The sequence below is a fragment of the Chiloscyllium punctatum genome, chromosome 10 (genome assembly GCF_047496795.1).
Source record: "Chiloscyllium punctatum isolate Juve2018m chromosome 10, sChiPun1.3, whole genome shotgun sequence".
In the NCBI taxonomy this organism is placed as follows: Eukaryota; Metazoa; Chordata; class Chondrichthyes; order Orectolobiformes; family Hemiscylliidae; genus Chiloscyllium; species Chiloscyllium punctatum.
The window spans coordinates 56,234,113-56,259,878 of NC_092748.1; the positions used below are offsets into that span (position 1 = coordinate 56,234,113).

A 25,766-nucleotide genomic window follows, 5' to 3' on the forward strand; every position below is an offset into this window, starting at 1 on the left:
TCAATACTGCTGCTCATATGCCATGATTTCAAAACCTATCTCTTCTCCACCAATCTTTGAGCCACACATTCAACTCTGTATGCCCATTTACCCTATATCAGTTTTCCTGCGCCTCTGGTAGTAATTCAGAGATTATTACATTTGTGATTCTGCTTTTTAAATTTATTCCCTAGCTGCTCATACTCCCTCGACAGATGCTCTAAATTTTCCTACCTACTTTGAAGGTACCGAGTTGGACCACTTTACTGATGATTGAGAGTAGACTGATAGAGCAGTAATTTGTCCTGCCATTTGTGCCCAGGGCAGTTGGGAATTTCCCACACCGTAGGTAGATACCTTTGTAGTTGCTGTACAAGAAAAACTTCACTTGGGCACAGCTAGTTACTGGAACATGCATCTTCAATGGTATTGCTGGAATGTTGTTAGCGCCCATAGATTTTTATGCAGTGTCTTTAGCCATTTGTTGAGGACGTGGAGAGAATTTAATTGGTTCCATTCTGATGGTGGGTGGATCAACCACCTGGCACTTCTGGCTACAGATAGGTGCAAATACTTCAGTCTTGTCATTTGTACGCGTGTGCTAGCCTCCATCTTGATGTTTAATTGTCCACCCCAATATTCATAACTGGATTGGGTAGGACTGCGGAGCTTAGATCTAATCTCTGATTGCCTTCCCATCGCATTTAAGGCAACGCTTGTATCTGATTAGACAGACTCATGTTTAGAGGAATTAAATCTTAAAACCTATCAAGTCATCACCGACTTGCTCACTTAATTAACACCATCAGCTTCTTGTGGCTAAGAAACTGATACTAAAAAAAGCAGGACCTTCTTCCCCCCGGCAAAGAATTTCAATTTGCACTAAATTCATACATTAACATTCGTACTTTGTCATGCACAGGCCTCACCACACTTTATGTTCCCACTGTGTCTAGCCAGTTCTGCTCATCATAGTTTGATAGTGATCAGCTCAAACATGCAGCTTACACTACAGAATTATTTAAAACGCTGCATTACCAATTGGAGTTACTTCAAATGTGTGCACATTATTCACTAATCAAAGAGAAAATCCTGTCCTTACAACACCATCAAATTATCAATAAAATAAATATTAGCAAATTAGTTCATGATAATCTTGGAGGCATCTTAAACTGAAATGACTCTTGTATTGTTTGGCATATTATTACGCACAAATTTTTTTAACATTGGATATCTCGGTCCTTAGCCCAGCATTTCGCAATTAGCAGATTTTGGCTAACATTTCTTCTCACAGTCTCTATAGTAATTTCCAAACTACAATTTATTTATATTCACACATGGCCATGATGTTACAGGATGGTGGAGACCCTGACCACTTGCTAGAAATTTTGGGGATCCCTCCTTGTAAAATACAGCTGATCATGAATGGAAACTTCAATTTGTATTTTACAAGACTTGAGCAACTAATTTCCTCTGTCAGGCTGCTGCCCATTAAAGGAAAAAGTTCCTCTCTTAAAACATGCTGCCAACTATTTAGAATACAGATACCTCTTCTGTCTCAACATTGCCACTGGGAGCAATTGTAGAAGGCCTTTGCCAAACTTACAGGAAGACCTAGAATTGAGATAAATTTATAGGGCTCAACAAGGCACATCAGGTGAAATGGGAGAGGTGATCTTAAAATTGGTTAGACCATTCCACCACAGAGAGGCCTACTGTGGGCCAGAGGATGCATAATAATAAGGGTCTCTGTTTGCCTCCATAGGTGGTAGAATGCACATCTGTAGTGTAAGTGATTTGTGATGAAGGGATTTTACCCGAAATGTTGATTCTCCTGTTCCTTGGATGCTGCCTGACTTTTTGTGCTTTTTCAACACCACACTCTTGACACTGATAAAATATCAGTCTGTCACCTTCCACCCATTTGTTAAAATGCCAGCAGAGGTGGGAAGGAGATGGGCACATCATCTGCCACCATCTGAGCTATTATACACGCCTTCCTTCACCCCATTTCCCACTTCAGCTCAAATCCTGAAAAATTCTGGCCATTATTAATTAAATATTTGGGATTTAAAAATGAAGAGAAAGAAACTGATTTCATCCCCTTACAAGTTGTAGACTGCAAAAGCAAGGAAATTGTGCTATATTATTATAAAACACTGGTTACCCTTCAACTTTCGTATTGTGCTTAAAGCTTCTAAAAAAAAACCCAAACACATGATATTGTTGTGCTAAAATGTTACTTGCCCAATATTAATTTGTTTTCAGGAACTGTTTAATTCAGCTATGGACTTTTTTAAACTGGAGAGAATTGAAATAGGAGGTTTCAAAGGAAAAGCTTTCAGTGAAATAATATATGGTATCAATGAAGAATTTCAGGAATGTTGGCGAGTATTTGGAGAAAGCAAGTATGATCCACTTGATTACAACAACAAGGTATAACTATTATAAAACAGTGGACATTGGCATCTGCTTTCATTTGCATGTCATAAAATGAAATTTATATTCTAAAATTAATTTGAAAACATTACAATTACGCTAATGTTAATTTAGTTTTTAAAAACTAATTTCATTTTCAGAGAATTTCTTTTGAAAATAGGTTTGTCAATATGTGAAAATTATATTATATCAGTGCTAGATTATTCACAAATCTAAAAATATCTACTGCAATCTCTGTAGGAATTTTTGTCGGATCACAGCAAATTCATGAATCAGTTACTTGATTTTGACAAACGATTAGGCTCAGTGCTGAATCTTGCATTTCAGAATTCAGGATCTCTGGAATCGGCTTTTAAGGTACTAATTGTGCATTGCTGTGGCTAGGATGTAAAAATAGCATAATTTAATATTTTTGAAATAGTTGCATCATAAGTTACTAGGTGGACCTTAAAAATACGAAATGTATATTTTGGTTTCAAGTGCAAGATGTAAAATAAAAGGGGCAAAGCATTTACCTGTTAAGTGACAAACTTTATCTTTGTAGACAATTTTTGCTGCAGCCGCTGGTTGAGGCGAATAGAATTATATCTTGAAGGAAAAATTACTTAAATATTGTAAGTCAGGATGAGGATTTATATGGAGATCATGAGGGAGTGTAATTAGCTTTGAATTACTTTAGCAAAGATCTGTCACAGACAGAATGGTCCGTTGTTTTGTTTAACTGTCCTGTTGGAGTTGAAAACCCTAGCTTTAAAATTGTTATTTTAATGTAACACCAATGAATAATATTGTGATGAATAAAAATATAGAGCTTGCTGGAAAAGTTCAGCGGGTCTGGCAGCATCTGTGGAGAGAAATCAGAGTTAACGTTTTGGGTCAATTGATCCTTAGAACTTTAAATTTTTATTTTGTATTGTAATGATCCTGTTGTGAGAGCGCTGGGGTGTCTACCAGAAGAACCAAGTTGACAGCTTGCAGTTTCAGAAATGTTATTTGAACTCTCTCAAAAGGAGAAATCAAGATTATTCTTAACTAAATTAAGGAAAGTTGTTCAGATGTAACAGAAACAAACTATTCAGATTCTCAATCATTTTCTGCAAATTCAGCTAAGTCATGGATGATTTGTAACTTTGTTCTACATTCCATGATAATTTGCTAAGCAATATGTATTGGTTAAAATACTTTTCAAATTTCTAAACTTGAGGGAATAGGCACCAAATTTATGTACTGTGACTTAACTTAACCCTTTGTAATGAAACCCATTTCCATCAGTTTGAAAAAATGCAACTTTCAGGTTACACTCAATCCCAAGAATTGCTCAATTGTAAAATTCACGAATAAGAAAGAGTTTGATGGTAAGCCTGCATGGATCAGCACTTCAATGTAACTGAAAGGAGTGCTGAAAAGCCCATGAGTAGTGTTTGGTGGATCCAACTGAGCTAGATTATGGCGAAGAAAAATTCAGGAGTAGTACCAACTTGGTCAAGCTCACCACTGAAAAACTGGAATTATGTGTGAAGAAGTACAATATCTCGAACGGGGGATTGTAGGCTAAGGACAAACAGGTGATTAACCAGAATGGGAGCAATCGTTGAGGTAGCGCATGATGAACCTTCACTTGAGAGGGAGTTTCAAGGACAGATCGACAAAACTGAAGATTGTAACCCTTTTTGTAAGTTTTAATGAGATTTAATTACCCCCGCTTGCATTAATATGTGGGAGATTTGCTATGATACCTCATCGGTCTTTGAGCCATATTTACCACATGTTAATTCTGGGTGCCAGAATTGTAGAATGCATTACTACTCGAATGTTGTGCAGTAGAGTTTATTGTTGCTTGTACAACATTGTGGTCGGTCGTTTTATTTTCTTAGTAAGTGTCTTGAATCTCACGCTTTTACAATCATAGAGTCATAGAGATGTACAGCATAGAAACAGACCATTTGGTCCAACCTCTCCATGCCGACCTGATATTCCAACCCAATCTAGTCCCACCTGCCAGCACCCAGCCCATATCCCTCCAAACCCCTCCGATTCATATATCCATCCAAATGCCTCTTAAATGTTTCAATTGTACCAGCCTCCACCACATCCTCTGGCAGCTCATTCCATGCACGTACCACCCTCTGTGTGAAAAAGTTTCCCCTTAGATCTCTATTATATCTTTCCCCTCTCACCCTAACCCTATGCCCTCTAGTTCTGGACTCCCCGACCCCAGGGAAAAGACTTTGTCTATTTATCCTATCCATGCCCCTCATAATTTTGTAAACCTCTACAAGGTCACCCCTCAGCCTCTGACGCTCCAGGGAAAACAGCCCCAGCCTGTTCAGCCTCTCCCAAAAGCTCAGATCCTCCAACCTTGGCAACATCCTTGCAAATCTTTTCTGAACCCTTTCAAGTTTTACAACATCTTTCCGATAGGAAGGAGACCAGAACTGCATGCAATATTCCAACAGTGGCCTAACCAATATCCTGTACAGCCGCAACATGACCTCCCAACTCCTGTACTCAAAACTCTGACCAATAAAGGAAAGCATACCAAACGTCTTCTCCACTATCCTATATACCTCCGACTCCACTTTCAAGGAGCTATGAACCTGCACTTCAAGGTCTCTTTGTTCAGCAACACTCCCTAGGACCTTACCATTAAGTGTATAAGTCCTGCTAAGATTTGCTTTCCCAAAATGCAGCACCTCGCATTTATTTGAGTTAATCTCCATCTGCCACTTCTTAGCCCATTGGCCCATCTGGTCCAGATCCTCTTTGCTGTCCACTACATCTCCAATTTTGGTGTCATCTGCAAACTTACTAACTGTAACTCTTTTGCTCGCATCCAAATCATTTATGTAAATTACAAAAAGTAGAGGTCCCATCACCGATCCTTGAGGCACTCCACTGGTCACAGGCCTCCAGTCTGAAAAACAACCCTCCACCACCACCCTCTGTCTTCTTCTTTTGAGCCAGTTCTGTATCCAAATGGCTAGTTCTCCCTGTATTCCATGAGATCTAACCTTGCTAATCAGTCTCCCATGCGGAACATTGTCGAACGTCTTACTGAAGTCCCTATAGATCACATCTACTGCTCTGCCCTCATCAATCTTCTTTGTTACTTCTTCAAAAAAACTCAATCAAGTTTGTGAGACATGATTTCCCACGCACAAAGCCTTTCAAAATACATGTACATCCTGTCCCTCCACTTGCCCACCACTGAGGTCAGGCTCACCAGTCTATAGTTCCCTGGCTTGTCTTTACCGCCCTTCTTAAACAGTGGTACCATGGTTGCCAACCTCCAGTCTTCTGGTACCTCACTTGTGACTATCAGTGATACAAATATCTCAGCAAGAGGCCCAGCAATCACTTCTCTAGCTTCCCACAGAGTTCTCGGGTACACCTGATAGGGCCTGGGGATTTATCCACCTTTTACCATTTCAAGACATCCAGCACTTCTTCCTCTGTAATCTGGATATTTTGCAAGATGTCACCATCTATTTCCCTACAGTCTATATCTTCCATATCCTTTTCCACAGTAAATACTGATGCAAAATATTCATTTAGTATCTCCCCCATTTTCTGTGGCTCCACACAATGGCCACCTTGCTGATCTTTGAGGGGCCCTATTCTCTCCCTAGTTACGCTTTTGCCCTTAATATATTTGTAAAAACCCTTTGTATTCTCCTTAATTCTGTTTGCCAAAGTTATCTCATGTCCCCTTTTTGCTCTCCTGATTTCCCTCTAAAGTATACTCCTACTTCCGTTATACTCTGCTAAGGATTTACTTGATCGATCCTGTCTATAACTGACACATGTTTCCTTTTTCTTAACCAAACCCTCAATTTCTTTAGCCATCCAGCATTCCCTATACCTACCAGCCGTCCCTTTCACCCTGACAGGAATATATTTTCTCTGGATTCTTGTTACCTCATTTCTGAAAGTTTCCCATTTTCCAGCCATCCCTTTACCTGCGAATATCTGGGACCAATCAGCTTTCGAAAGTTCTTGCCTAATACCGTCAAAATTGGCCTTTCTCCAATTTAGAACTTCAACTTTTAGATCTGGTCTATCCTTTTCCATCACTATTTTAAAACAAATAGAATTATGGTCACTGGCCCCAAAGTGCTCCCCCACTGACGCCTCAGTCACCTGCCCTGCCTTATTTCCCAAGAGTAGGTCAAGTTTTGCACCCTCTCTAGTAGGTACATACACATACTGAATCAGAAAATTGTCTTGTACACACTTAACAAATTCCTCTCCATCTAAACCTTTAAAACTATGGCAGTCCCAATCTATGTTTGGAAAGTTAAAATCCCCTACCATAACTACCCTATTATTCTTACAGATAGCTGAGATCTCCTTACAAGATTGTTTCTCAATTTCCCTCTGATTATTTGAGGGGTCTATAATACAATCCCAATAAGGTTATCATCCCTTTCTTATTTCTCAGTTCTACCCAAATAACTTCTCTGGATGTATTTCCGGGAATATCCTCCCTCAGCATAGCTGTAATGCTATTCCTTATCAAAAATGCCACTCCCCCTCCTCTCTTGCCTCCCTTTCTATCCTTCCTGTAGCATTTGTATCCTGGAACATTAAGCTGCCAGTCCTGTCCATCCCTGAGCCATGTTTCTGTAATTGCTATGATATCCCAGTCCCATGTTCCTAACTATGCCCTGAGTTCATCTGCCTTCCCTGTTAGGCCCCTTACATTAAAATAAATGTAGTTTAATTTATTAGTCCTACCTTGTCCTTGCCTGCCCTGACTGTTTGACTCACTTCTATTCTCAACTGTACCAGTATCAGATTGATCTCTTTCCTCACTATCTCCGAGTCCCACCCTCCCACCTTACTAGTTTAAATCCTCCCAGGCAGTTCTAGCAAATTTCCCTGCAAGTATATTAGTCCCCTTCCAATTTAGGTGCAATCCGTCCTTCTTGTACAGGTCACTTCTACCCCAAAAGAGATTCCAATGATCCAATAATGAGAGTCCTTCTCCCATACACCAGCTCCTCAGCCATATATTCATCTGCTCTATCCTCCTATTCCTGTCCTTACTAGCTCGCAGTACTGGGAGTAATCCAGATATTACTGCCCTTGAGGACCTCCTTTTTAAATTTCTGCTGAACTCTCTATAATCTCCCTTCAGAATCTCAACCTTTTCCCTTCGTATATCATTGGTTCCAATGTGGACAATGACCTCTTGCTGGCCCCTCTCCCCCGTGAGAACATTCTGCACCCTCTCTGAGACATCTTTGATCCTGGCACCAGGGAAACAAAACACCATTCTGCTTTTTCTCTGCTGGCCACAGAAACATCTGTCTGTACCTTGGACTACAGAAGCCCCTAACACAATTGATTTCTTGGAAGCCGACATACCCATCATTGCATTAGAGCCAGTCTCAATACTAGAAATTTGGCTGTTTGTGTTACATTCCCCTGAGAATCCATCACCCCCTACATTTTCCCAAACAGCATACCTGTTTGAAATGGATATATCCACAAAGGACTCCTGCTCTAGGTGCCTACCTCTCTTACCCTTCCTGGAATTAACCCACCTATGTGACTGTAGGTGAGACTTTTCTGCCTTCCTATAACTGCCATCCATCACATAATGTTGCTGTTGCAAATTCCTCATTGCTTCTATCTGTCTCTCCAACCGATCCACTCGATCTGATAAGATTCGCATCCAACAGCATTTATGGCAGATATGATCTGCAGTAACCTTTAAACTCCCACATCTGACAAGAAGTACATATCACTGCAAAGGCCATTTTTGCTCCCTCACAATCTACAGACCCAGAAAATAACACTGTCTTATTCCTCTACAAAACACTGCACCAGGTTAAGTTAATAGCTATGGCTTATATTTTAAGTTTAATCAAGAGACTTATCTCCAAAAACATATAATCAAGAAAGAACCCACTGTACTCACTAATACAGCCTTTCTTTTGGACAGACTTAAAACAACAATTAACTTATCTGATTCTGTGTTGTGAACTTCGTCCAAACTGGTTCCTCCAAGATTAGTTGTGAAATTCACTGTTTGTTAATTTTCCCAGACGCACTCCGATGTCCAGCGACACATGAATTCAAAAACTGTGCAGGTTCTCGTTCTCGTTCTCTTTTTCTCTTTTTCTCTCTCTCTCTCTCTCTCTCTCTCTCTCCTGCACTGTCCTCACCATGTGCTTCCTTTGTCTGTGCTTCTCCCTTTTAAAACTGCTGTTGTTTTGACTTTTTTTTCCCGAAGTTCCAAAACAATGCAACAGCGTGTAAAACAGCAATTGCTGCTCCTGGAATTTGAGGAAATCATCTCCAGCACCTAAAATACCTCAAAAAAAGGAACAGCTCTTACAGCCAGAAATTTTTCCCATCCTCCATCTTGGATTACCCAGAATCCTCTTATATTTTTAAAGTACACAATTCAGGACTCTGGTCCAAGATTGTAAAACTTTTTAAACTATGGTATAATACAAGTGAATCTGTACTGTAAGCTCTCCAAGGTCAGTAAGGTTAACATTGTTTTAGTCCTACCAGACTATAGGGCTGCTGTCTTGTTAGCAATGACTGATGATGAGTTTAATCTGAGGGTCACCGCACCTCAGGTGAGTGGTGAAGGTGGGAAGGCCTTACCTTTGTCATGAGGGAATTAAATCTGCACCAAAGCCTGTATATCTTTCAGGAGATATGTTTCTCAAAGCCAAATGCCATTCTCCAGCAAAGGTTCAGTCAAGGTTCTGTGCAATGAACAGCACTTCCTTCTGTTTATGTTCCTGTTCCTTTAAAAGAGAGCCCAATATTTCTCTAATCTGTTTTGGGTACCTTCAGTAACTACGCATTATCCTTTAGTGATTTGCTAGAATCTTAGATCCCATTGCTCACCCACCGTTCCTAGTCTCTTTTCTTGGAGAAAATATTTAGATTTCATGCTGTTCATTCATGTATCAATAGATAGGTAGGTCAAACAAGGTGCAGTGCCAATATTTTCCTTAAGGCTGAGAAGATGGTACATGAAGTAATAGAGAAAAGTTGCAACTAATATAATGTCTTTTTCAATTGAAATTAACTTATAGTTTGTAATTAAAAATCTTTTCTCTGTTAGGTTTTGTCAATATTTGGTGTGCTGCAAAAACGACCTGTCATTGCCAACATTTTTGCTGTGAAATATACCAACCTTCTCTCAATGTTTGAGGCAGAAATCGACAGCTGCAAAGAAATTTTTGATAAACAAACAAAGGTAAAATAACACTTTCAGTATTACTCATGGTAAGTTTCAAAAATGTGATTTTTATTTAAAACCATTGGGGTATGATTTCCAAGTAGATGTGAGCTGTCAATGCTGTGACCCACTTCAGTCTAAAGAATATGATGAATTGCTGTGCCAAGGGGAAGAGAATTCAGAATGAATTTGAATTCAAATTGGTAGGAAGATACATTTTAGAAAATGTTTAAGTATTTATTTTGATATCTGTCTTCTGTCTGCAGTCTTTGTGATGGTGACCATGTAATCTTCCTCTGGTGCTGCTCCACTGTGCCCTGCTGAGCGTACCTGCTTTTGTTGGGTTCCATTCTTATCAGTTCAGTCTTAGCTGAAGTCTTCAGGTGACAGTGATAAGGGGAGGAGAATAATTGGACTGGGGCACTCAGACTCATTTCAGTCGCCAGTTTTGAATCATAAATTCTGTTGTTATTGTTTTAAAGGACATTGATTTTTAAAAAAACATTTAAATGCAAACTGCACAGTAAGTTGGGAAGTAGAGAAAGACAGTTGGTAGGCGTTTATTGTAACAAAATTTAATTAGATATGAAAATTGGCACAGGTTAAGCATGCATTGCAACAAGCTAGTGCTAAGTATGCAATTAAGTAGTTGCATACCTGAGCAGGACGCAATACCATGACAGGCTAACACCACCGAAAGCCAGCCTATGCTTCTTCAAAGAGCAGATTCTGGAACAAGTTACAGAAGAGTGTGGCCACAGAATTATGGCACAGCATAGCACTACGTCAGAATTTTATGGGCCCCCTTGGGAGGTTTGCTGCCTGAAAGAGGTGGGGGTGGAGGAGTGACACTGCCTAATCATTCACTGCAATATGTCAGAAATTTTGAGCAGGCAGGTGAGGTCGAGGACAAACCACCCACTCACATTCCTTTGTAGGCTTCCTGCTCCAGCTGCAATTTTGAGACTAGTGGGAGCAGATCGACAACCAGTTCAACAAGTAAACCTACTCTACTCTGGGAAAAGTTGTCTTTATTTAACGTTTCCTTATCTGGAGCAGATAGACAGGCTATTCAGCTCAACAGATTGACGACAGTGTTTATACTTGTATGCATAAAGCAAGAACAATGGCTGGCGGATTAAATTAGGCAGGAGTCAAAAATTCAAATTCCTGCCAGAGGAATCAACTTTTGCAAAAAGGCAGTTGATCTTCCCTGACTGCAGATATCAGGAATGAGAGGATTATGCCTGAAAGGTTGACTCTCCTGCTCCTCAGATGCTGCCTGACCTGCTCTGCTTTTCCAGCACCACACTCTCGACTCTGATCTCCAGCATCTGCAGTCCTTGCTTTCTCCTCCCTGCAGATATCAGGAAATCAATCTTCATGTAATTAGCCTCGCATTAAAAATATAACTCACTGGAATTAAGTGTTCATTTGCAATTCATTTCTCCCAATCAAGAAATGTGTTTCTTCTGTTGTACAAAGGTGTAAGGATCTGAAAGGGCTCGTGTGATGATGTTACGTGGACTTGAGCAGTAGTGCAACTTTGGATGTTGAATGAATTAGACCTAACATCAAGGTTTCCCTCAGTTTCTGAGTGATGTCTGTCATAACAGTGTAACTTGTAGGTAGTTACTGTCATAGAATAAGACGATAGCCACTCATTAGTTTGCCAGACAGTTTCCTCTAACGCAGCAGGCCCTGTAGATCCCTATTGGGAAAGAGGATAGTGATAGCAAATCTACCCTGTGTATCTTACACCATAATGAGCTGTGGTGATGATTGACCTTACAACATAGTGCCAGTAGTACACAACATGGTGCCAGTAGTACACATTGCTTCATCTCACAACATTGTGAGAAGTGGTGCAGATTGGAAATTGTTCTAGTTGTGCCATACAAAAGGGTAGACAGCAGTGTGAATTCTACTGAAAGATTCAGAAGAATTTCCTATACACTGTTTTCAGAGAGCAATTCATGCAGACAGTCAACAGCTGAAAGCTAACAAGTCCAGAAACCTACAGAATAGTAACACGTGCCAAGATTAATCAAAGTGGAATCAACGGTTGTGTTTCTTAGAAATATATAAAATACCAGCAATAGGTAAGCTATTTGGTCTGTCACGCCTGCTCTTTCTTTCAGTTTTGTCTTGGCTGATACTCCATCTCTCAGCTAATGTCCCATTCTCTCCCCATACACCTTTAGCCTCTAGAAATCCGGGCGGCACGGTGGCACAGTGGTTAGCACTGCTGCCTCACAGCGCCAGAGACCCGGGTTCAATTCCTGCCTCAGGCGACTCTCTGTGTGGAGTTTGCACATTCTCCCCATGTCTGCGTGGGTTTTCTCCGGGTGCTCCGGTTTCCTCCCACATTCCAAAGATGTGCAGGTCAGGTGAATTGGCCATGCTAAATTGCCCATAGTGTTAGGTAAGGGGTAGATGTAGGGGTAAGGGTGGGTTGCGCTTCGGCAGGGCGGTGTGGACTTGTTGGGCCGAAGGGCCTGTTTCCACACTGTAAGTAATCTAATCTAATCTAATCTAAAGTATCTTCAGTGACTTCATCTCCTCAGCCTTCTGTGATAGAGAATTCCACAGGTTCACCACCTCTTTATCTCATAGGAAACAGATCCTTTGGTCTGACCAATCCACGCCAACCACATTCCCAAACTAAACTAGTCCTAATTGCCTGTGTTTGGCCTATATCCCTCCAAAACTTTCCTATTCATGGACTTATCCAAATGTCTTTTAAAAGTTGTAATTGTACCTGTACCAACCATTACTTCTAGCAGTTAATTATCCATATGAACCAAACTCTGTTTTTTTTAAAAAAAGTGTCCCCCTTGTCCTTAAAACTTTCTCCTCTCACCTTAAAAATGCTGCCTCTGGTTTTAAACTCCCTCACCCTAGGGGAAAATACCCTTGCCCATGCCCTTTGTGATTTTATAAACCTCTAAAATGTCAACCCTCAATCTCCTATGCTCCAGTGAAAAAGGTCACAACCTATACAGCGTATTTTTAAAACTCAAACCTTCCATTCCCAGCAACATCTCAGTTTGAAGTGGCCTACCCTGTGTCCTGAGACCATGGCCTCCTTGTTGTAGACCCCACAGCCAGGGAATCAATAACCCTGTATTCAGTCTGTCTAGCCCAGTTAGAATTTTGTTTCAATGAGATCCCCTTTCATTCTTCTAGACTCCAGTGAATAACAGCCCAGTCTGTCCTTGTATTACAAACGTACCATCCCAAGAATAAGTGTGGTACATCCTTCTCTGTTCTCTGTCCATGCCGAGTGCATTATTTCTGAAGTAAGGAGATCAAACTGCACAAAATACTTCAGGTGTGATCTTACATGATTCGTAAAGGTAACTTACCACAACCTTCTCAAGGGCAATAAATGCTGACCTAGCCAGCAGTGCCCAAATCTCATAAATGAATGATGAAAAGCTTTCCATTCCAATGAAGAGCTCTATCATATTATGGTCGCTCATCCTTCAAGGACCCTGCACAGTAAGATTATTCATCTTTTCTCATTGCTCAATACCAAACCCACAATGGTGTTCACGAGTTGGTTGCTTCGTCAACTGGTTTTAAAATAAAACTTGCACACACTCCATTGTTCACATTCAACAGCCACTGTCTTATTGTTAATATATTTGCCCTATCTATATGTAGGTTAAATTCACTCATGCTTCTACTTGTTATGTGCCTCTCTAACGTTCTGTTTACTGCCATCCTTGACTACCCAGGAGGCCTGTAGAAAACTCCCACTAAAGTTTCCACATCTCTCTGACTCTCTGACTCTTAGCTCCTTAGACACTGATTCTATATCTCAATTTTCTGAGCGAATATCTCTTCTCACTATTGTAGTGATTTCATCTATTACTAATTATGCTGTGCAACCTCCTTTTAACTTTTGCCATTCCTTCAAATATTGAATAAACTTGGATATTTAATTCCTATCCTTGGTCATTATGCAGTCAAGTCTGTTTAATAGTAATTATATTCTGCCCATCAACAACTTGCACTTTTAATTCATCTCTCTTATTGAAAATAATCTGTGCATTCATATGTACCCTTAGATTTGTCTTATAGACCTGGAAAGAGAAGCTACAGAGGTATGAGCTACAGGTAGCAACGAGCTGAAAAACTGTTCACAGTTAGCAGCTACAGATTACATCAGCTGCTTATTAAATGTAGGGGTGGTCTCGAGCTTATGCTCAGGCTAGAGTAAGTGGCCATCATTTGAAATTCCTGGAGGGGAGGTTTTGAAAAATATAGCACATTTGCAGGCTGAGAAAACTTCAGGGTCAGTGCAGTGTTTATAGGTCCAGTTGAGGGTCACAGACATAGCGTGGCTATAGTAAAGGAGATCAAGAACCACAGAGGTTATTTGAAAATGAAGTCGTGCAACCAGGAATATCGCAACACTAGAATTCTAACGGGGTAATTGGGAAGCCTAGTCAGATTTGGATTCAAATGGAAGAATCCCTAGACCATTGGGATACCTTCTGGGGAAGGTGGGACCTGTACATGAAGGATGGGTTGCACTTAAACAGGAGGGGCACAAATGTCCTGGATGGGAGATTTGCTCATGTGATTCAGGAGGGTTTAAACTAGTTTGGCAGGGGGGTTGGAATCAGAGTCACATGCCTGATAGGGGGCCAGTTGCAGATAGGACAGTGACAGGATATATTGAATCTATCAGGAAGGTTTCTCACGCGATGAAACAAAGGGATCGGTTAAAGTGCGTCTGCTTTAATGCAAGGAGTGTCCGAAATAAGCGTGACAAACTTAGAGCATGGATCAGAACCTGGGACTATGATGTTGTGGCCATAACAGAGACATGGGTTTCACAGGGGCAGGAATGGTTGCTTGATGTTCCAGGGTTTAGAACGTTTGGAAAGAACAGGGAGGGTGGAAAAAGAGGAGGGGGTGTAGCATTGCTAATCAGAGAGTGCATCACAGCTACAGAAACAAAGGTTGTTGAGGAAAGTTTGTCTACTGAGTCAGTATGGGTGGAAGTTAGGAACAGCAAGGGAACAGCCACTACATTGGAGGTTTTCTACAGACCCCCTAATAGCAGTAGAGAGATTGAAGATCTCATAGGAGAGCAGATTCTGGAAAAATGCAAAAGTAGCAGGGTTGTTGTTATGGGTGATTTCAACTTTCCTAATATTGACTGGAACCTCCTAAGTGCAGATGGTTTGGATGGGGCCATTTTTGTTAGGTGTGTTCAGGAGGATTTTCTCACTCAGTATGTAGACAGACCATCGAGGGGAGAGGCCATTTTGGATTTGGTGCTCTACAATGAGCCAGGACAGGTGTCAGATCTCGTGGTGGGAGAACACTTTGGTGAAAGTGATCACAACTGCCTCACATTTAGCATAGCCTTGGAGAGTGAAAGGAGCAGTTACCAAGGGAAGATACTTAATTGTGGAATAGGAAATCATGACGCTATCAGACAGGAGTTGGGAAGTACAGACTGGGAGCAATTGTTCCACAGAAAGGGCACTTCAGACATGTGGAGACTTTTTAGGGAGCAGTTATTGTGAGTGATGCACAAATTTGTTCCTCTGAGACAGGTAAGAAGGGGTAAGATTAAGGAACCTGGGATGACGAGAACAGAGGAACTTCTCGTCAAAAGGAAGAAGACAGCTTACATAAGGTGGAGGAAGCAAGGATCTCGCACAGCTTTAGAGGATTACAGGCTAGCTAGAAAGGAGCTCAGAATTGGACTGAGGAGTTCCAGGAGGGGGCACAAAAAAGGCTTGGCAATAAGGATTAGGGAGAACCCAAAGACATTTTACTCATACGTGAAGAATAAGAGAATGATCAGGGAGAAGGTAGGGCCGATCAGGGATAGCGTAGGGAACTTGTGAGTGGTGTCTGAGCAGATGGGGAAGGCCCTAAATGAGTTTTTTGCTTCAGTTTTCACCAAGGAAAGGGAACTTGTAAATGAAAACTTACAGAAGCTGGGACACAGTCTTGACCAGATCAAGGTTGGTGAAGTTGATGTGCTAGAAATTTTGGAAAACATTAAGATTGATAAGTCTCCAGGGCCAGACCAGATTTATCCTAGGCTGCTCCAGAAAGTGAGAAAGGAGGTCGCTAAGCTGCTGGCAAGAATATTTTCCAACTTTACTCTCCACAGGAGTCATACTGGACAATTGGAAGGAGGCGAATGTCGTTCCTCTTTTTAAGAAGGGTAATAGGGAAATCCCTGGCAATTACAGACCAGTCAGTCTTACGTCTGTGGTCAGCAAAGTTTTGGAAAGAACTCTGAGGGATAGGAATTATGACTATTTGGCAAAGCATAGTATGATTAAAGGCAGTCAGCATGGCTTTGTGAGGGGAAGGTCATGCCTCACAAATCTTATCAAGTTCTTTGAGGAGGTGTCAAGATAGGTCGATGATGGTTGAGCAGTGGATGTGGTATATATGGACTTCAGCAAGGCATTTGATCGGGTTTACCATGGTAGGCTCATTCATAAAGTCAGGAAGTATGGGATACAGGGAGATTTGGCTATCTGGATTCAGAATTGGCTGGCTGACAGAAGGCAGAGAGTGGTTGTAGATGGGAAGTATTCTGCCTGGAGGTCAGTGTTGAGTGGAGTCCCACAGGGCTTTGTTCTTGGGCCTCTGCTCTTTGTAGTTTTTAGAAATGACTTGGATGAGGAGGTTGAGGGGTGGGTTAGTAAATTTGCAGATGACATTAAGGTTGGAGGTGTCGTCGATAGTATAGAGGGCAACTGCAGGCTGCAACGTGACATAGACAAGATGCAGAGCTGGGCTGAGAAATGGCAAATGGAGTTCAACCTGGATAAATGCAAAGTGATGCATTTTGGAAGGTCAAACTTGGATGCTGAATATAGGATTAAAGGCAGGATTCTTGGCAGTGTGGAGGAACAGAGGGATCTGAGTGTGCAAGTACACAGATCCCTCAAAGTTGCCTCCCAAGTGGATAGGGTTGTTAAGAAAGCATATGGTGTTTTGGCTTTCACTAACAGGGGGATCGAGTTTAAGAGCTGTGAGGTTTTGCTGCAGCTCTACAAGTCCCTGGTGAGACCACACTTGGAATATTGTGTCCAGTTCTGGTCGCTCCACTATAGGAAAGACACAGAGGCTTTGAAGAAGGTGCAAAGAAGGTTTACCAGGATGCTACCAGGACTGGGGGGCTTGCCTTATGAAGAAAGGTTGAATAAGCTCGGACTTTTCTCTCTGGAGAGAAGGAGGAAGAGAGGAGACCTGAAGAGAGGAAAACAAAATATTAAGAGGAATAGACAGAATCAATAGCCAAAGACTTTTCCCCAGGGCAGGATTGACTAGTACGAGAAGTCATAGTTTGAAGATATTAGGAGGAAGGTATAAAGGAGATGTCAGAGGTAGGTTCTTTGCGCAGAGAGTTGTGAATGCATGGAATGCGTTGCCAGCTGTGGTGGTGGAAGCAGAGTCATTGGGGACATTTAAGTGACTGCTGGACATGCACATGGATAGCAGTGAGTTGAGGGGTGCGTAGGTTAAGTTACTATATTTGACGTTAGGATTAAATTTCGGCACATCATCGTGGGCCAAAGGACCTGTTCTGTGCTGTACTTTTCTATGTTCTAAGGAACTAAAAGAGACCATTGAGGCCACAGTAAGAATGGGCTATGCATAATTGAAACTGTAGTGGAGGCAGGAGGAATTTATTAAAATCACAGATAACAAAGCTGTTAAAGTGTATGGGAATATTTATTAAAACTGTAAAGTAGTGAGATTTATTCACAGCACTGCAACAGCATGAATCATCAAGGGAAGGTCACTATGACAACAGGATTCAGCTTTGAATCTGCAGGCTGAGAAGCTCGTTTGGTGAAACCATTAATGTGAAGAGGAATTGTTTAATAGGCCACTGAAGGTGGAAATTTTATGTTTTAGCCTGAAGAGGTGGAAAACTTCCATTGTTTTAGCTGCAAAAGCATGGAGAAACTCACCACCAAAGTAGTATAGAGACACAGTTTTCCCCATCTTTTACTCAAGAAGCATCTGGCACCTTTGCTTGGTGTGTCCCTATGTGTCTCTGCATATTCAACATGTTACTTATGGCCAAATGCAGAGCCACATTCTCAGTATGAGATGTAATTGGTGCCTGATCTCCAGCCATTACCCAAGCGTAGATAAGTTGAATGTTGCTTCCTATAATGACTGTGGACCTGTGTCAGTGATTTGCTCACTTGATTGTAATCTCTGAGCCTACTCTGGATAGTGGACTCACCAAGGTGAATATTGCTATTCTAGTGTACGGTGCAGTTGTGCCGATGTCTCCTTTGAGGTTCCAGAGCCATCCTCCCATTAATCTACTGCTTCTGTGAACCACTAGTACCTATATTCCTGATCAAGGGCTCTTGACTGAAACGTTGATTCTCCTGCTGCCTGACCTGCTGTGCTTTTCCTGCACCAGTCTTGACTCTGATCTCCAGCACCTGCAGGCCTCACTATCTCCTACTAGTACCTATAGTAGAAAAGAGAAACATTTAACTTCCAAATACATAGTCTGTTATGTAAATAAACGTGTTGCGCTATCTACATATCTTAGAACAAGAGACTTACTTACAGCTACCTTGAGAAGTCCTATCTGTCTGCACATGTATACTCTTAGTCCTGTCCTATGAGCTCTGTAGTCTGCTTCACAAAAGAGATGAAGATGCAAATATCTGTTACTCCTCCACTAGATTGTGCCTGCACCCTCCCTTTGTGTGCAGACAGAAACCAGTTGTGATTGGTGTATGATCACTATGAGCATGATTAGAGCTCCCTCATTCTCCCCTATATATGAAGTATAATAGAATGAAGTGACTGTCAATCCTTCAGTGCATGCATTCCATGTGGTACTGACACTTGCAGGTGGCTACCTTATGTGACATGCCTGTGAACTGGCAAAGTTACACTGAGTGATGCCTCTATTAGTGTCAGTTTGCAGTTCATAGACAGTGCCACATCTTTGCAGAGTGCAGGATATTGTTTCTCTTTTTCCTGCACAAAATCCACATACACTTATGAGGAATGGGCACTGATGTACTTGCTAACCTCAGTCCAGGCCACTCAGATCTGCTGGGAAGTCTCCACCTTCCGCCATTGGGAACAGGATTCCCTTCTTTACTTGACTGCCTAGACCAGAACCTCTGCTAGGATGCCAGTCAACCTTGTTTTATATTGATGTGAGATTTCTCCAGGGGTCAGGGGTATAATAATTGACTGAGTGACATTGCAGTGCAGACAATCGCTATCTGAGTGGCCTTAAAATATAGTTCCAAACCTTTGAATCTGAAGGACTTAGTGAAGGTGCGAACCTCCTGACAGTGAAGGATGGAGCAGCCTCTGGAAACCACATTCAATGTGTACACTGACCAGATTCTGATGGTGGGATACCTGAGCTGCACTGCCCATGGATAACCTTGCTGTGTGGCTGCTGCTGATTGGCCAATGAGGAGAAGTAGCAGTGGCACCATGGACGAGGACCAGCAACCACCAAGCTAACAGTTCCATCAGTGTCCATGAAATAGTTGCAATGGTATGCATCTTGCTTCAGGAAGCAAGAGTACTTCAATCTCATGTCAAATTATGAAACTTAATAAAAAGTCTTAGAGTTTTTGGACTCTTGACACAGCAGGTTCCAGTGCATCATTGGAAAATTTTCATCTGCACCGTACACTCAAATAGCAATATTCACCTTGGCGAGTCTACTATTCGGAGTAAGCTCAATTCCATAACAGAGCTAATTACCCTCTTAATATTCTATCTTGTGTCCCCCAACCCATCCCAGTGCTGACCTTCAAAACTGCCTCTGCAATGATAGGAAAACTCGTTGTCTTAGAATATGGTGTGAGGTTAGCCTGCAGCACCATTGTTATTGTTAACTCTGATGGCAATGAAGCACTTTTTTTTACAGATGCAGTACCACTGATTTTTTTTTTTCTCCCTGCAGTTAACCATCCTCCATTTAGATAACATTGCTGTGTTTGGACCAGTTTCTTATTGATCATTAAACTTGATCACCAACATTACGATTGATAAGAATATTTCATTGTGTGCCTAGCTGCTTACGCTGCATGCTGGGATCACTGCTGCTAAACTTTCCTTTGAGTTGGCAGCAGATTTAAGATTCTGTTGGGAAAAAAAGAAAGTCCATGCCAGGGAGATCATACATCATTGAGCAGTTTTCTTCAAGGTCACTAGCAAGTACTGCTGCTTCACCAATGATCTCAAAATCCAATTCGGTATATGTGCTGCATTGCCCTTGTGTAGCCTTTCTACAATTTCTTCAAATAGTTCATTATTATTAGGTAAACTTTTTGACATTACATGTATACAAAGCACTGAATATACCTGGAAAGGTGATGAATGAAACAATGCACTTAAGCAGGATGAACAAGGCAAGGGAATAGGTAATGGAACCTGGGATGCACCAAGGATCAGATGAACCTTGTTGTTCATGCCCAACAATTCCTTAAGGTGTCAGAACATGTGGATAAAGTGGTAAGAAAATATTTAGTATACCTACTTTTATTAGCTGAGGCATTGATTTTAAGAGCAGGGAGGTTATGCTGGAACTGTATAACATGTTTGTTAGGCCATAGCTAGAGTATTGCATTAAGTTCTGGAATCTACATTATAGGAGGGAATGTGAAAGCACTGGAAGGAATACAGAGGGGATTTGGCAGGATGTTGAAAGGAGTTTATTTTCTGTGGAAAAGAAGAGTTTGAGAGGGCATATGACTGAGATGTATAAAATTGTGAGGGGTACAGATTGAGTAGGCAGGAAGAGACTTTTACCCTGTCAATGACCAGGGTCAGAGGGTAGGGTGCATAGATATAATGAATGGAATAAATGGTTTGGAGGAGATATGAGGAAAAACATTTTCACCCAGAGGATGGTGGGAATCTGGAATTCACTGCCTATAAGGGTGGTAGGAGCAGAAATCCTCATAACATTTCAGGAGTATTTAAACTTAGTACTTGTGATGCCAAAGCATACAATGGATACAGGCCAAGATGAAACTTGATGAAAATGGAGATAAGGGTGTCAAACTTTGGTTTATCCATAATAACCTGACCCTTATCTACAGCAAGCATATAGCATCATTGTTAACTACAAAATAAGTTGACTTATCTTTGCAAGTGCCTTCAATAGAGACTTTTGTACTCATGGGGGAAGCTTTGCTGCATATGCTGTGTAATGCACCTTTCTCAGAAGAAAAAGTTCAGGACTTAGTGAAATTTACTTTGCAGAAAACTTCTCTGTTTTTAAACAATAACTGATATTTACTGCCACTGTCATCATGGAAGATTTCTGTCTCATAAGACAATGGGTTGCAACATTATGCTCAATGCTGTTGAATATTGCTAAGTGTAGTTCAGGAGCTCCATGCTAGTATGGACATCTCTGGTGCATTGTCTGCAAATAAAGACAGTGGTTTGAGAATGTGCAAAATTCAATGGCTTCTGTTTTCTCTATGGTCTCTTCACAAGCTGAACTTCTTGTTTACCTTTATCTCTTCTAATGTCTCTCCATAAATTTGGCTTCCAGAGGCCATGGTTGTTAGCAATTGTTTCCTAAAATGCCAAACGTCGCAAAATGGCCAGTGCTGGACTTGTAGCAATTGACAATGCGCTCACATTTGTCTAAAGTAATGATGTGGAGGTAGGTGCTGGTGTTGGATGGGGGTGGACAAAGTCAAAAGTCTCACAACACTAGGTTACAGTCCAACAGGTCTATTTGAAATCGCAAGCTTTTCTCGCACTGCTTCTTTGTCAGGTGAATAAAATAAACCTGTTGGACTATGACCTTGTGTCGTGTGATTTCTGACTTTGTCCAAGGTAAGTTCAAGCCATGAAGGCTAAAATTTCTTAACAGTAAGATCTTAATATATGAAAATATTGAAGAATTGAAATACTATGTTGATTGTTCAAATGTAATTAATTTTATTCGCAAATTCAATATTATTTTCTGTTGGTAATGTTTGTATTAATAGAACATGCTTTGAACAGATGTTTGACTGTGTCACTTTAATTGCTTTTGGTGATTATATATCTGTTTGACATCATCTTCCTGCAGGTGAAGATGAATAATGTAGTTTTGCATAAGAATATGCCAGTGATAGCAGGCAACCTGAAGTGGTCCCAAGAGCTTCGTGAAAGAATATTAAGTCAGAGAAATCAATTCAGACACATTAATCATCAGTAAATATAGCTTTAAAAGTTATTACTTTAAAACAAAATATTTTTCATATTATAGTTTATTTTTAGTTATAATTATAGTTCTTTAAAATAACTTGTTTTTTTATGCTTGGTATGTTTGTAGAAGTCTACAGACAAAGGAAGCAAATCTAGTTTTCCAGAAATGTGACAGAATGTTAGCTTTGATCGATAACTATGATCAACAAATCTACTCATTGTGGATAGAAAGTCTAGATGCTGTTTGTCAGGCAAACTTGAATCAACCATTTCTCAAATGGAATGAAGAATCTGGTTTATACTCTATGAACTTTAACCCTGAGGTAAGACATTTTTTTCCAGTTTTGGAACCTAAAATTGTATGTAGCCATGGTTACAATATGGATATTATATCTTCTGTGAGAGATGATTCCATTTCTGAATCACATTTTACTTATTTTCACTCAGCTTTCATCTGTGCTTCGTGAGGTCAAATACCTTGGGTTGCTGAAAGGATTTAATATCGCAGATATAGCATTACATTTGTATTCAAAAAGAGCGATTCTTGATATGGTAAATATATGAATTATTATACATGTTCACATACACAGTTTGTAAGACAAATATATGTTTTTTTTGTTGAAAGTCAAAATGTTTTAATATTTTTTAACATGTCTGACCTGTTTACAATTTGAGTAAAGTAGTTGACACAATTTGCAGTCAACTTTGTTGGAAAAGACACGACTGTTGTGGCACTGCTTGATGCTGCCATATGCAATAATGGTCTGAATTATCTTCCCAGAGCAAAGTAATAATATTTTTCCACAAAGACCTTTTTTTATATTTAATCAATTCTTAGCTTGACTTGCCTGTATTTTGTCCTGTTCCACATATGTGATAATAATAAACAGTATGATTAGGAGCATCCCAAAGAATTGGTATGACATTGATAACACAAAATTAAAGGTTGAGTAATGTATCAAACTCCTCTTAATCCTGATATGTTTCTGCTATAGTACATGGAGCCATATAATTCAGTAGATCTTTTGTCCTCCAATTGATTTATTTACATGAATTGTTCTGCTTTCGTATTTTTCTGTTTATGTTCTTCTGCTGTGTTGCTGGTTTAATGCACCACAGTGATTTTCAATGTTGAAGCTTCATAAGGAATGCTCAATCAGTTGTGTTGTTCTACTGACGCATGCTGGTTGGAATATTTGTGTTCCAACTGCTGTTCAGTCAACTGAAATGTTGAAAACTGCTGTTCTGGCTAAAATAGTAAGTGAAGCAGAAGGAATGGGGTCAGATGTTTGTTGAAAACTGTCTCTAAGTAGGGATTGTAGTTCATGATGTTAACTTTTTAATTTACTGAAATGATGTATAAGGCACTGGGAGTCATGAAGGAAGGATTTCTGCACTGAAATTTCATTTACATAGGTGAATGTCTGTTAAGTGCTTAATCCACTTAAATGTGCTTACTTCAGTACTTTTATTTTGCTCAAAGATATAAAAACAGAGTAATGAGAATGTGGCATCTATGTTTGTGTCATGTATTTCTAACTTCCTTCAACAATCTGGATCCTAAAACTCTCCCAAATTGAACAAACCATAAACTATACTAAATCAAGGAACCATAGAATCTGAGGAATCATGAGCTCAAAAGAGCATATTTGACCCAACAAGCTTGCGCTAACTCTCTGTAACAACAATATAGTTAGTCTGAATCCATTGCATTTTGCAAAGTCTTGCAACTTGTTTTCCTTTTGGTGCTTATCCAAGTCCATTTTAAAAACCATGATGAAATACCTTCCACTATCTTCTTGGATTTGGTTTTCCAGATACCACTTACTGCATAAAAAAGCTTTTCTCCTATCACTTGTGCTTCTTTTCACTAATCACCTTAAATTGGTCTTGACCATTCCACCAGTTAGAACATGTTCCCTCTGTTCCATCTATACCCCTCATGATTTTGACTAAATCTGTCAGATATTCTCTCATCCTTATACACTAACAAAATACTGCAGATGCTGCAAATCTGAAATAAAAACAGAACATGTTGGAAGCACTCAGCTGACCTGGGAACATGTGGAGTAGGAGAAAGAGAAGAGTTAATATTTCAGTTTATGACCTGTTAATAGAACCTTCCTGAAAGAAGTTTATGACCTGAAACATGATCGCCGTCTGTTTCCATATGTACTGCTGTATGTGCTGAGTGCTTGCAATATTTTCTGTTTTTACTTCACAACCTTCTCTAGGGAGAACAGCCCCACCTTTTATTTTGAGTTGATTCATTAATCCTATTCAATTTCACATTGCCAGATCTAAAATAGCCGATTATCTGGTTGGTTGGTCAGTATATTGTTCTACAAAACTGTCTTGAATACACTCTGAGCTTGTCTTCAAAACCTCCTTTGTCTGTTTGATACGTCTAGATGAAGGTTAAGGTCACCTCAGTTACTGCAATACCTTTCTGAAGTCTGCTTTATTTATATTTTGAGGGTATATATTGTTAGAACACAGGGTAAACCCCTCTGCTAATTTAAACCAGCCACACAGAAAAGATTTACCTCATGCTGTAATGTTAAAATTTGAGAGGCAAAGAGCTACCCCAAGGTCACTATTTAAAGTAAAAATTAACAACTTTATCCTTTAATTCTTTATTCTCCAACAGAGAATATTAAAACCAACAACTATTTCTCTTAAACCTACCTTCTGCCTCTATAATACTAGTCTGATTTGAAGTAAATCCTGAGTAAGATTTACAAAAATAAATCATATTTCAAAACCAGTCGGCTTTGCTGATTCTCCTTTGTAGATGTTCCTCAGGTCAGCTTCGATGTTCTACTGTGCAGACACCCCATAGACACGTACCTTTCAGAGCGTTCTTTAGCTAGCAGTCTATGTTTGTTGGTCTTTTGCAGTTCTCCTCTTAACTGTTCAAAATGTCCAGTTTTCTCCCCCAGAACATTAAATGGTTTCATTGGTTTTAATATTACCAAAATATTAAATTCAAATTTGATTGGATTTTGGTATCTTGGGGCATAATTTAAACTGGCCAAATTTGAATTTGTTTTTGTTTCCCAGCAACCTTGCTGCTGCTATTTGTTTTGACCAAGTGTTACATTTTTATCTTGTTCAGGATTCTCTGTGCTTTGTCAGTCCTTGCTTGCTTTTCAACTCTCTTAAAGGTACAGTACACCTCTACACCTTCATAACAATATTGTGCTGTGTCTACTGTTAAGGGAAGTGCAGACTACTCCCATCAGTAACTCTTTTCTCACTATCTTACTTAAATTGAGTCGACATCTTGATTTTTTGAGCCAAGAGTGTTTCTCATTGGTCACATCCATCACTGACAGAACTGTCTACCTTGTTCTTTTTTCTGCGTATTCTTCTGAAATATCAAGACTGTTCAATGTACAGTTCCCAGTCTTGTCACCATTATGCCCTATTGTGTCATATTCATTTATTTCTCAGTGTACCAATTGCATGAGTTTCTTGTTATGAATAATGCTTGCATTTAAATAAAAAGCCTTCTTTTAAACCATTTCCCCTTAATCTGAATGCATTGCTGGTGTACTCTTATATACCCTGTGACCCTTCCTGTCACACTCTGCTTATCATTACCTGTTACTGCCTTGTATTATTGTCTGCATTTTATTTTAACTTGTCAGATTCTCCTTGATTAGAATCCTCACTCCCAGCCCCATTATCAAATTAATTTAATGACACTTCTTCATCATCCTCTGGAGATATGAACCTCATCAAAAAGCTCAATGATATGATCAAACACAATTTGCCTTAGTTGTTTTTCTTTTTGAAAGATATGATTTATTGATATTTAAGCCATTTATCTTAATCTAATCATCATTTATTTTTTCTATCTAAAGTGGTTTTGAGTTGATTTTAGCTTCCTAACTTGCTGTGTAATTCCTTCAATGTGAGCAGC

The 25,766-nt window shown here is 40.1% G+C and overlaps 1 protein-coding gene across 1 annotated transcript in view; it reads left to right on the plus strand.

Annotated features, from left to right (window-relative positions):
• dnah9l (dynein, axonemal, heavy polypeptide 9 like) overlaps positions 1-25,766 on the plus strand; it is a 428,305-nt gene that overhangs the window by 34,757 nt on the left and 367,782 nt on the right. Inside the window, exons 9-15 of the mRNA XM_072579200.1 lie at positions 2,248-2,415; positions 2,659-2,775; positions 9,512-9,646; positions 14,552-14,557; positions 21,720-21,844; positions 21,966-22,161; positions 22,286-22,390. Of these exons, the coding sequence (XP_072435301.1) occupies positions 2,248-2,415; positions 2,659-2,775; positions 9,512-9,646; positions 14,552-14,557; positions 21,720-21,844; positions 21,966-22,161; positions 22,286-22,390 (852 nt within the window). The remainder of the gene's footprint in view (positions 1-2,247; positions 2,416-2,658; positions 2,776-9,511; positions 9,647-14,551; positions 14,558-21,719; positions 21,845-21,965; positions 22,162-22,285; positions 22,391-25,766) is intronic.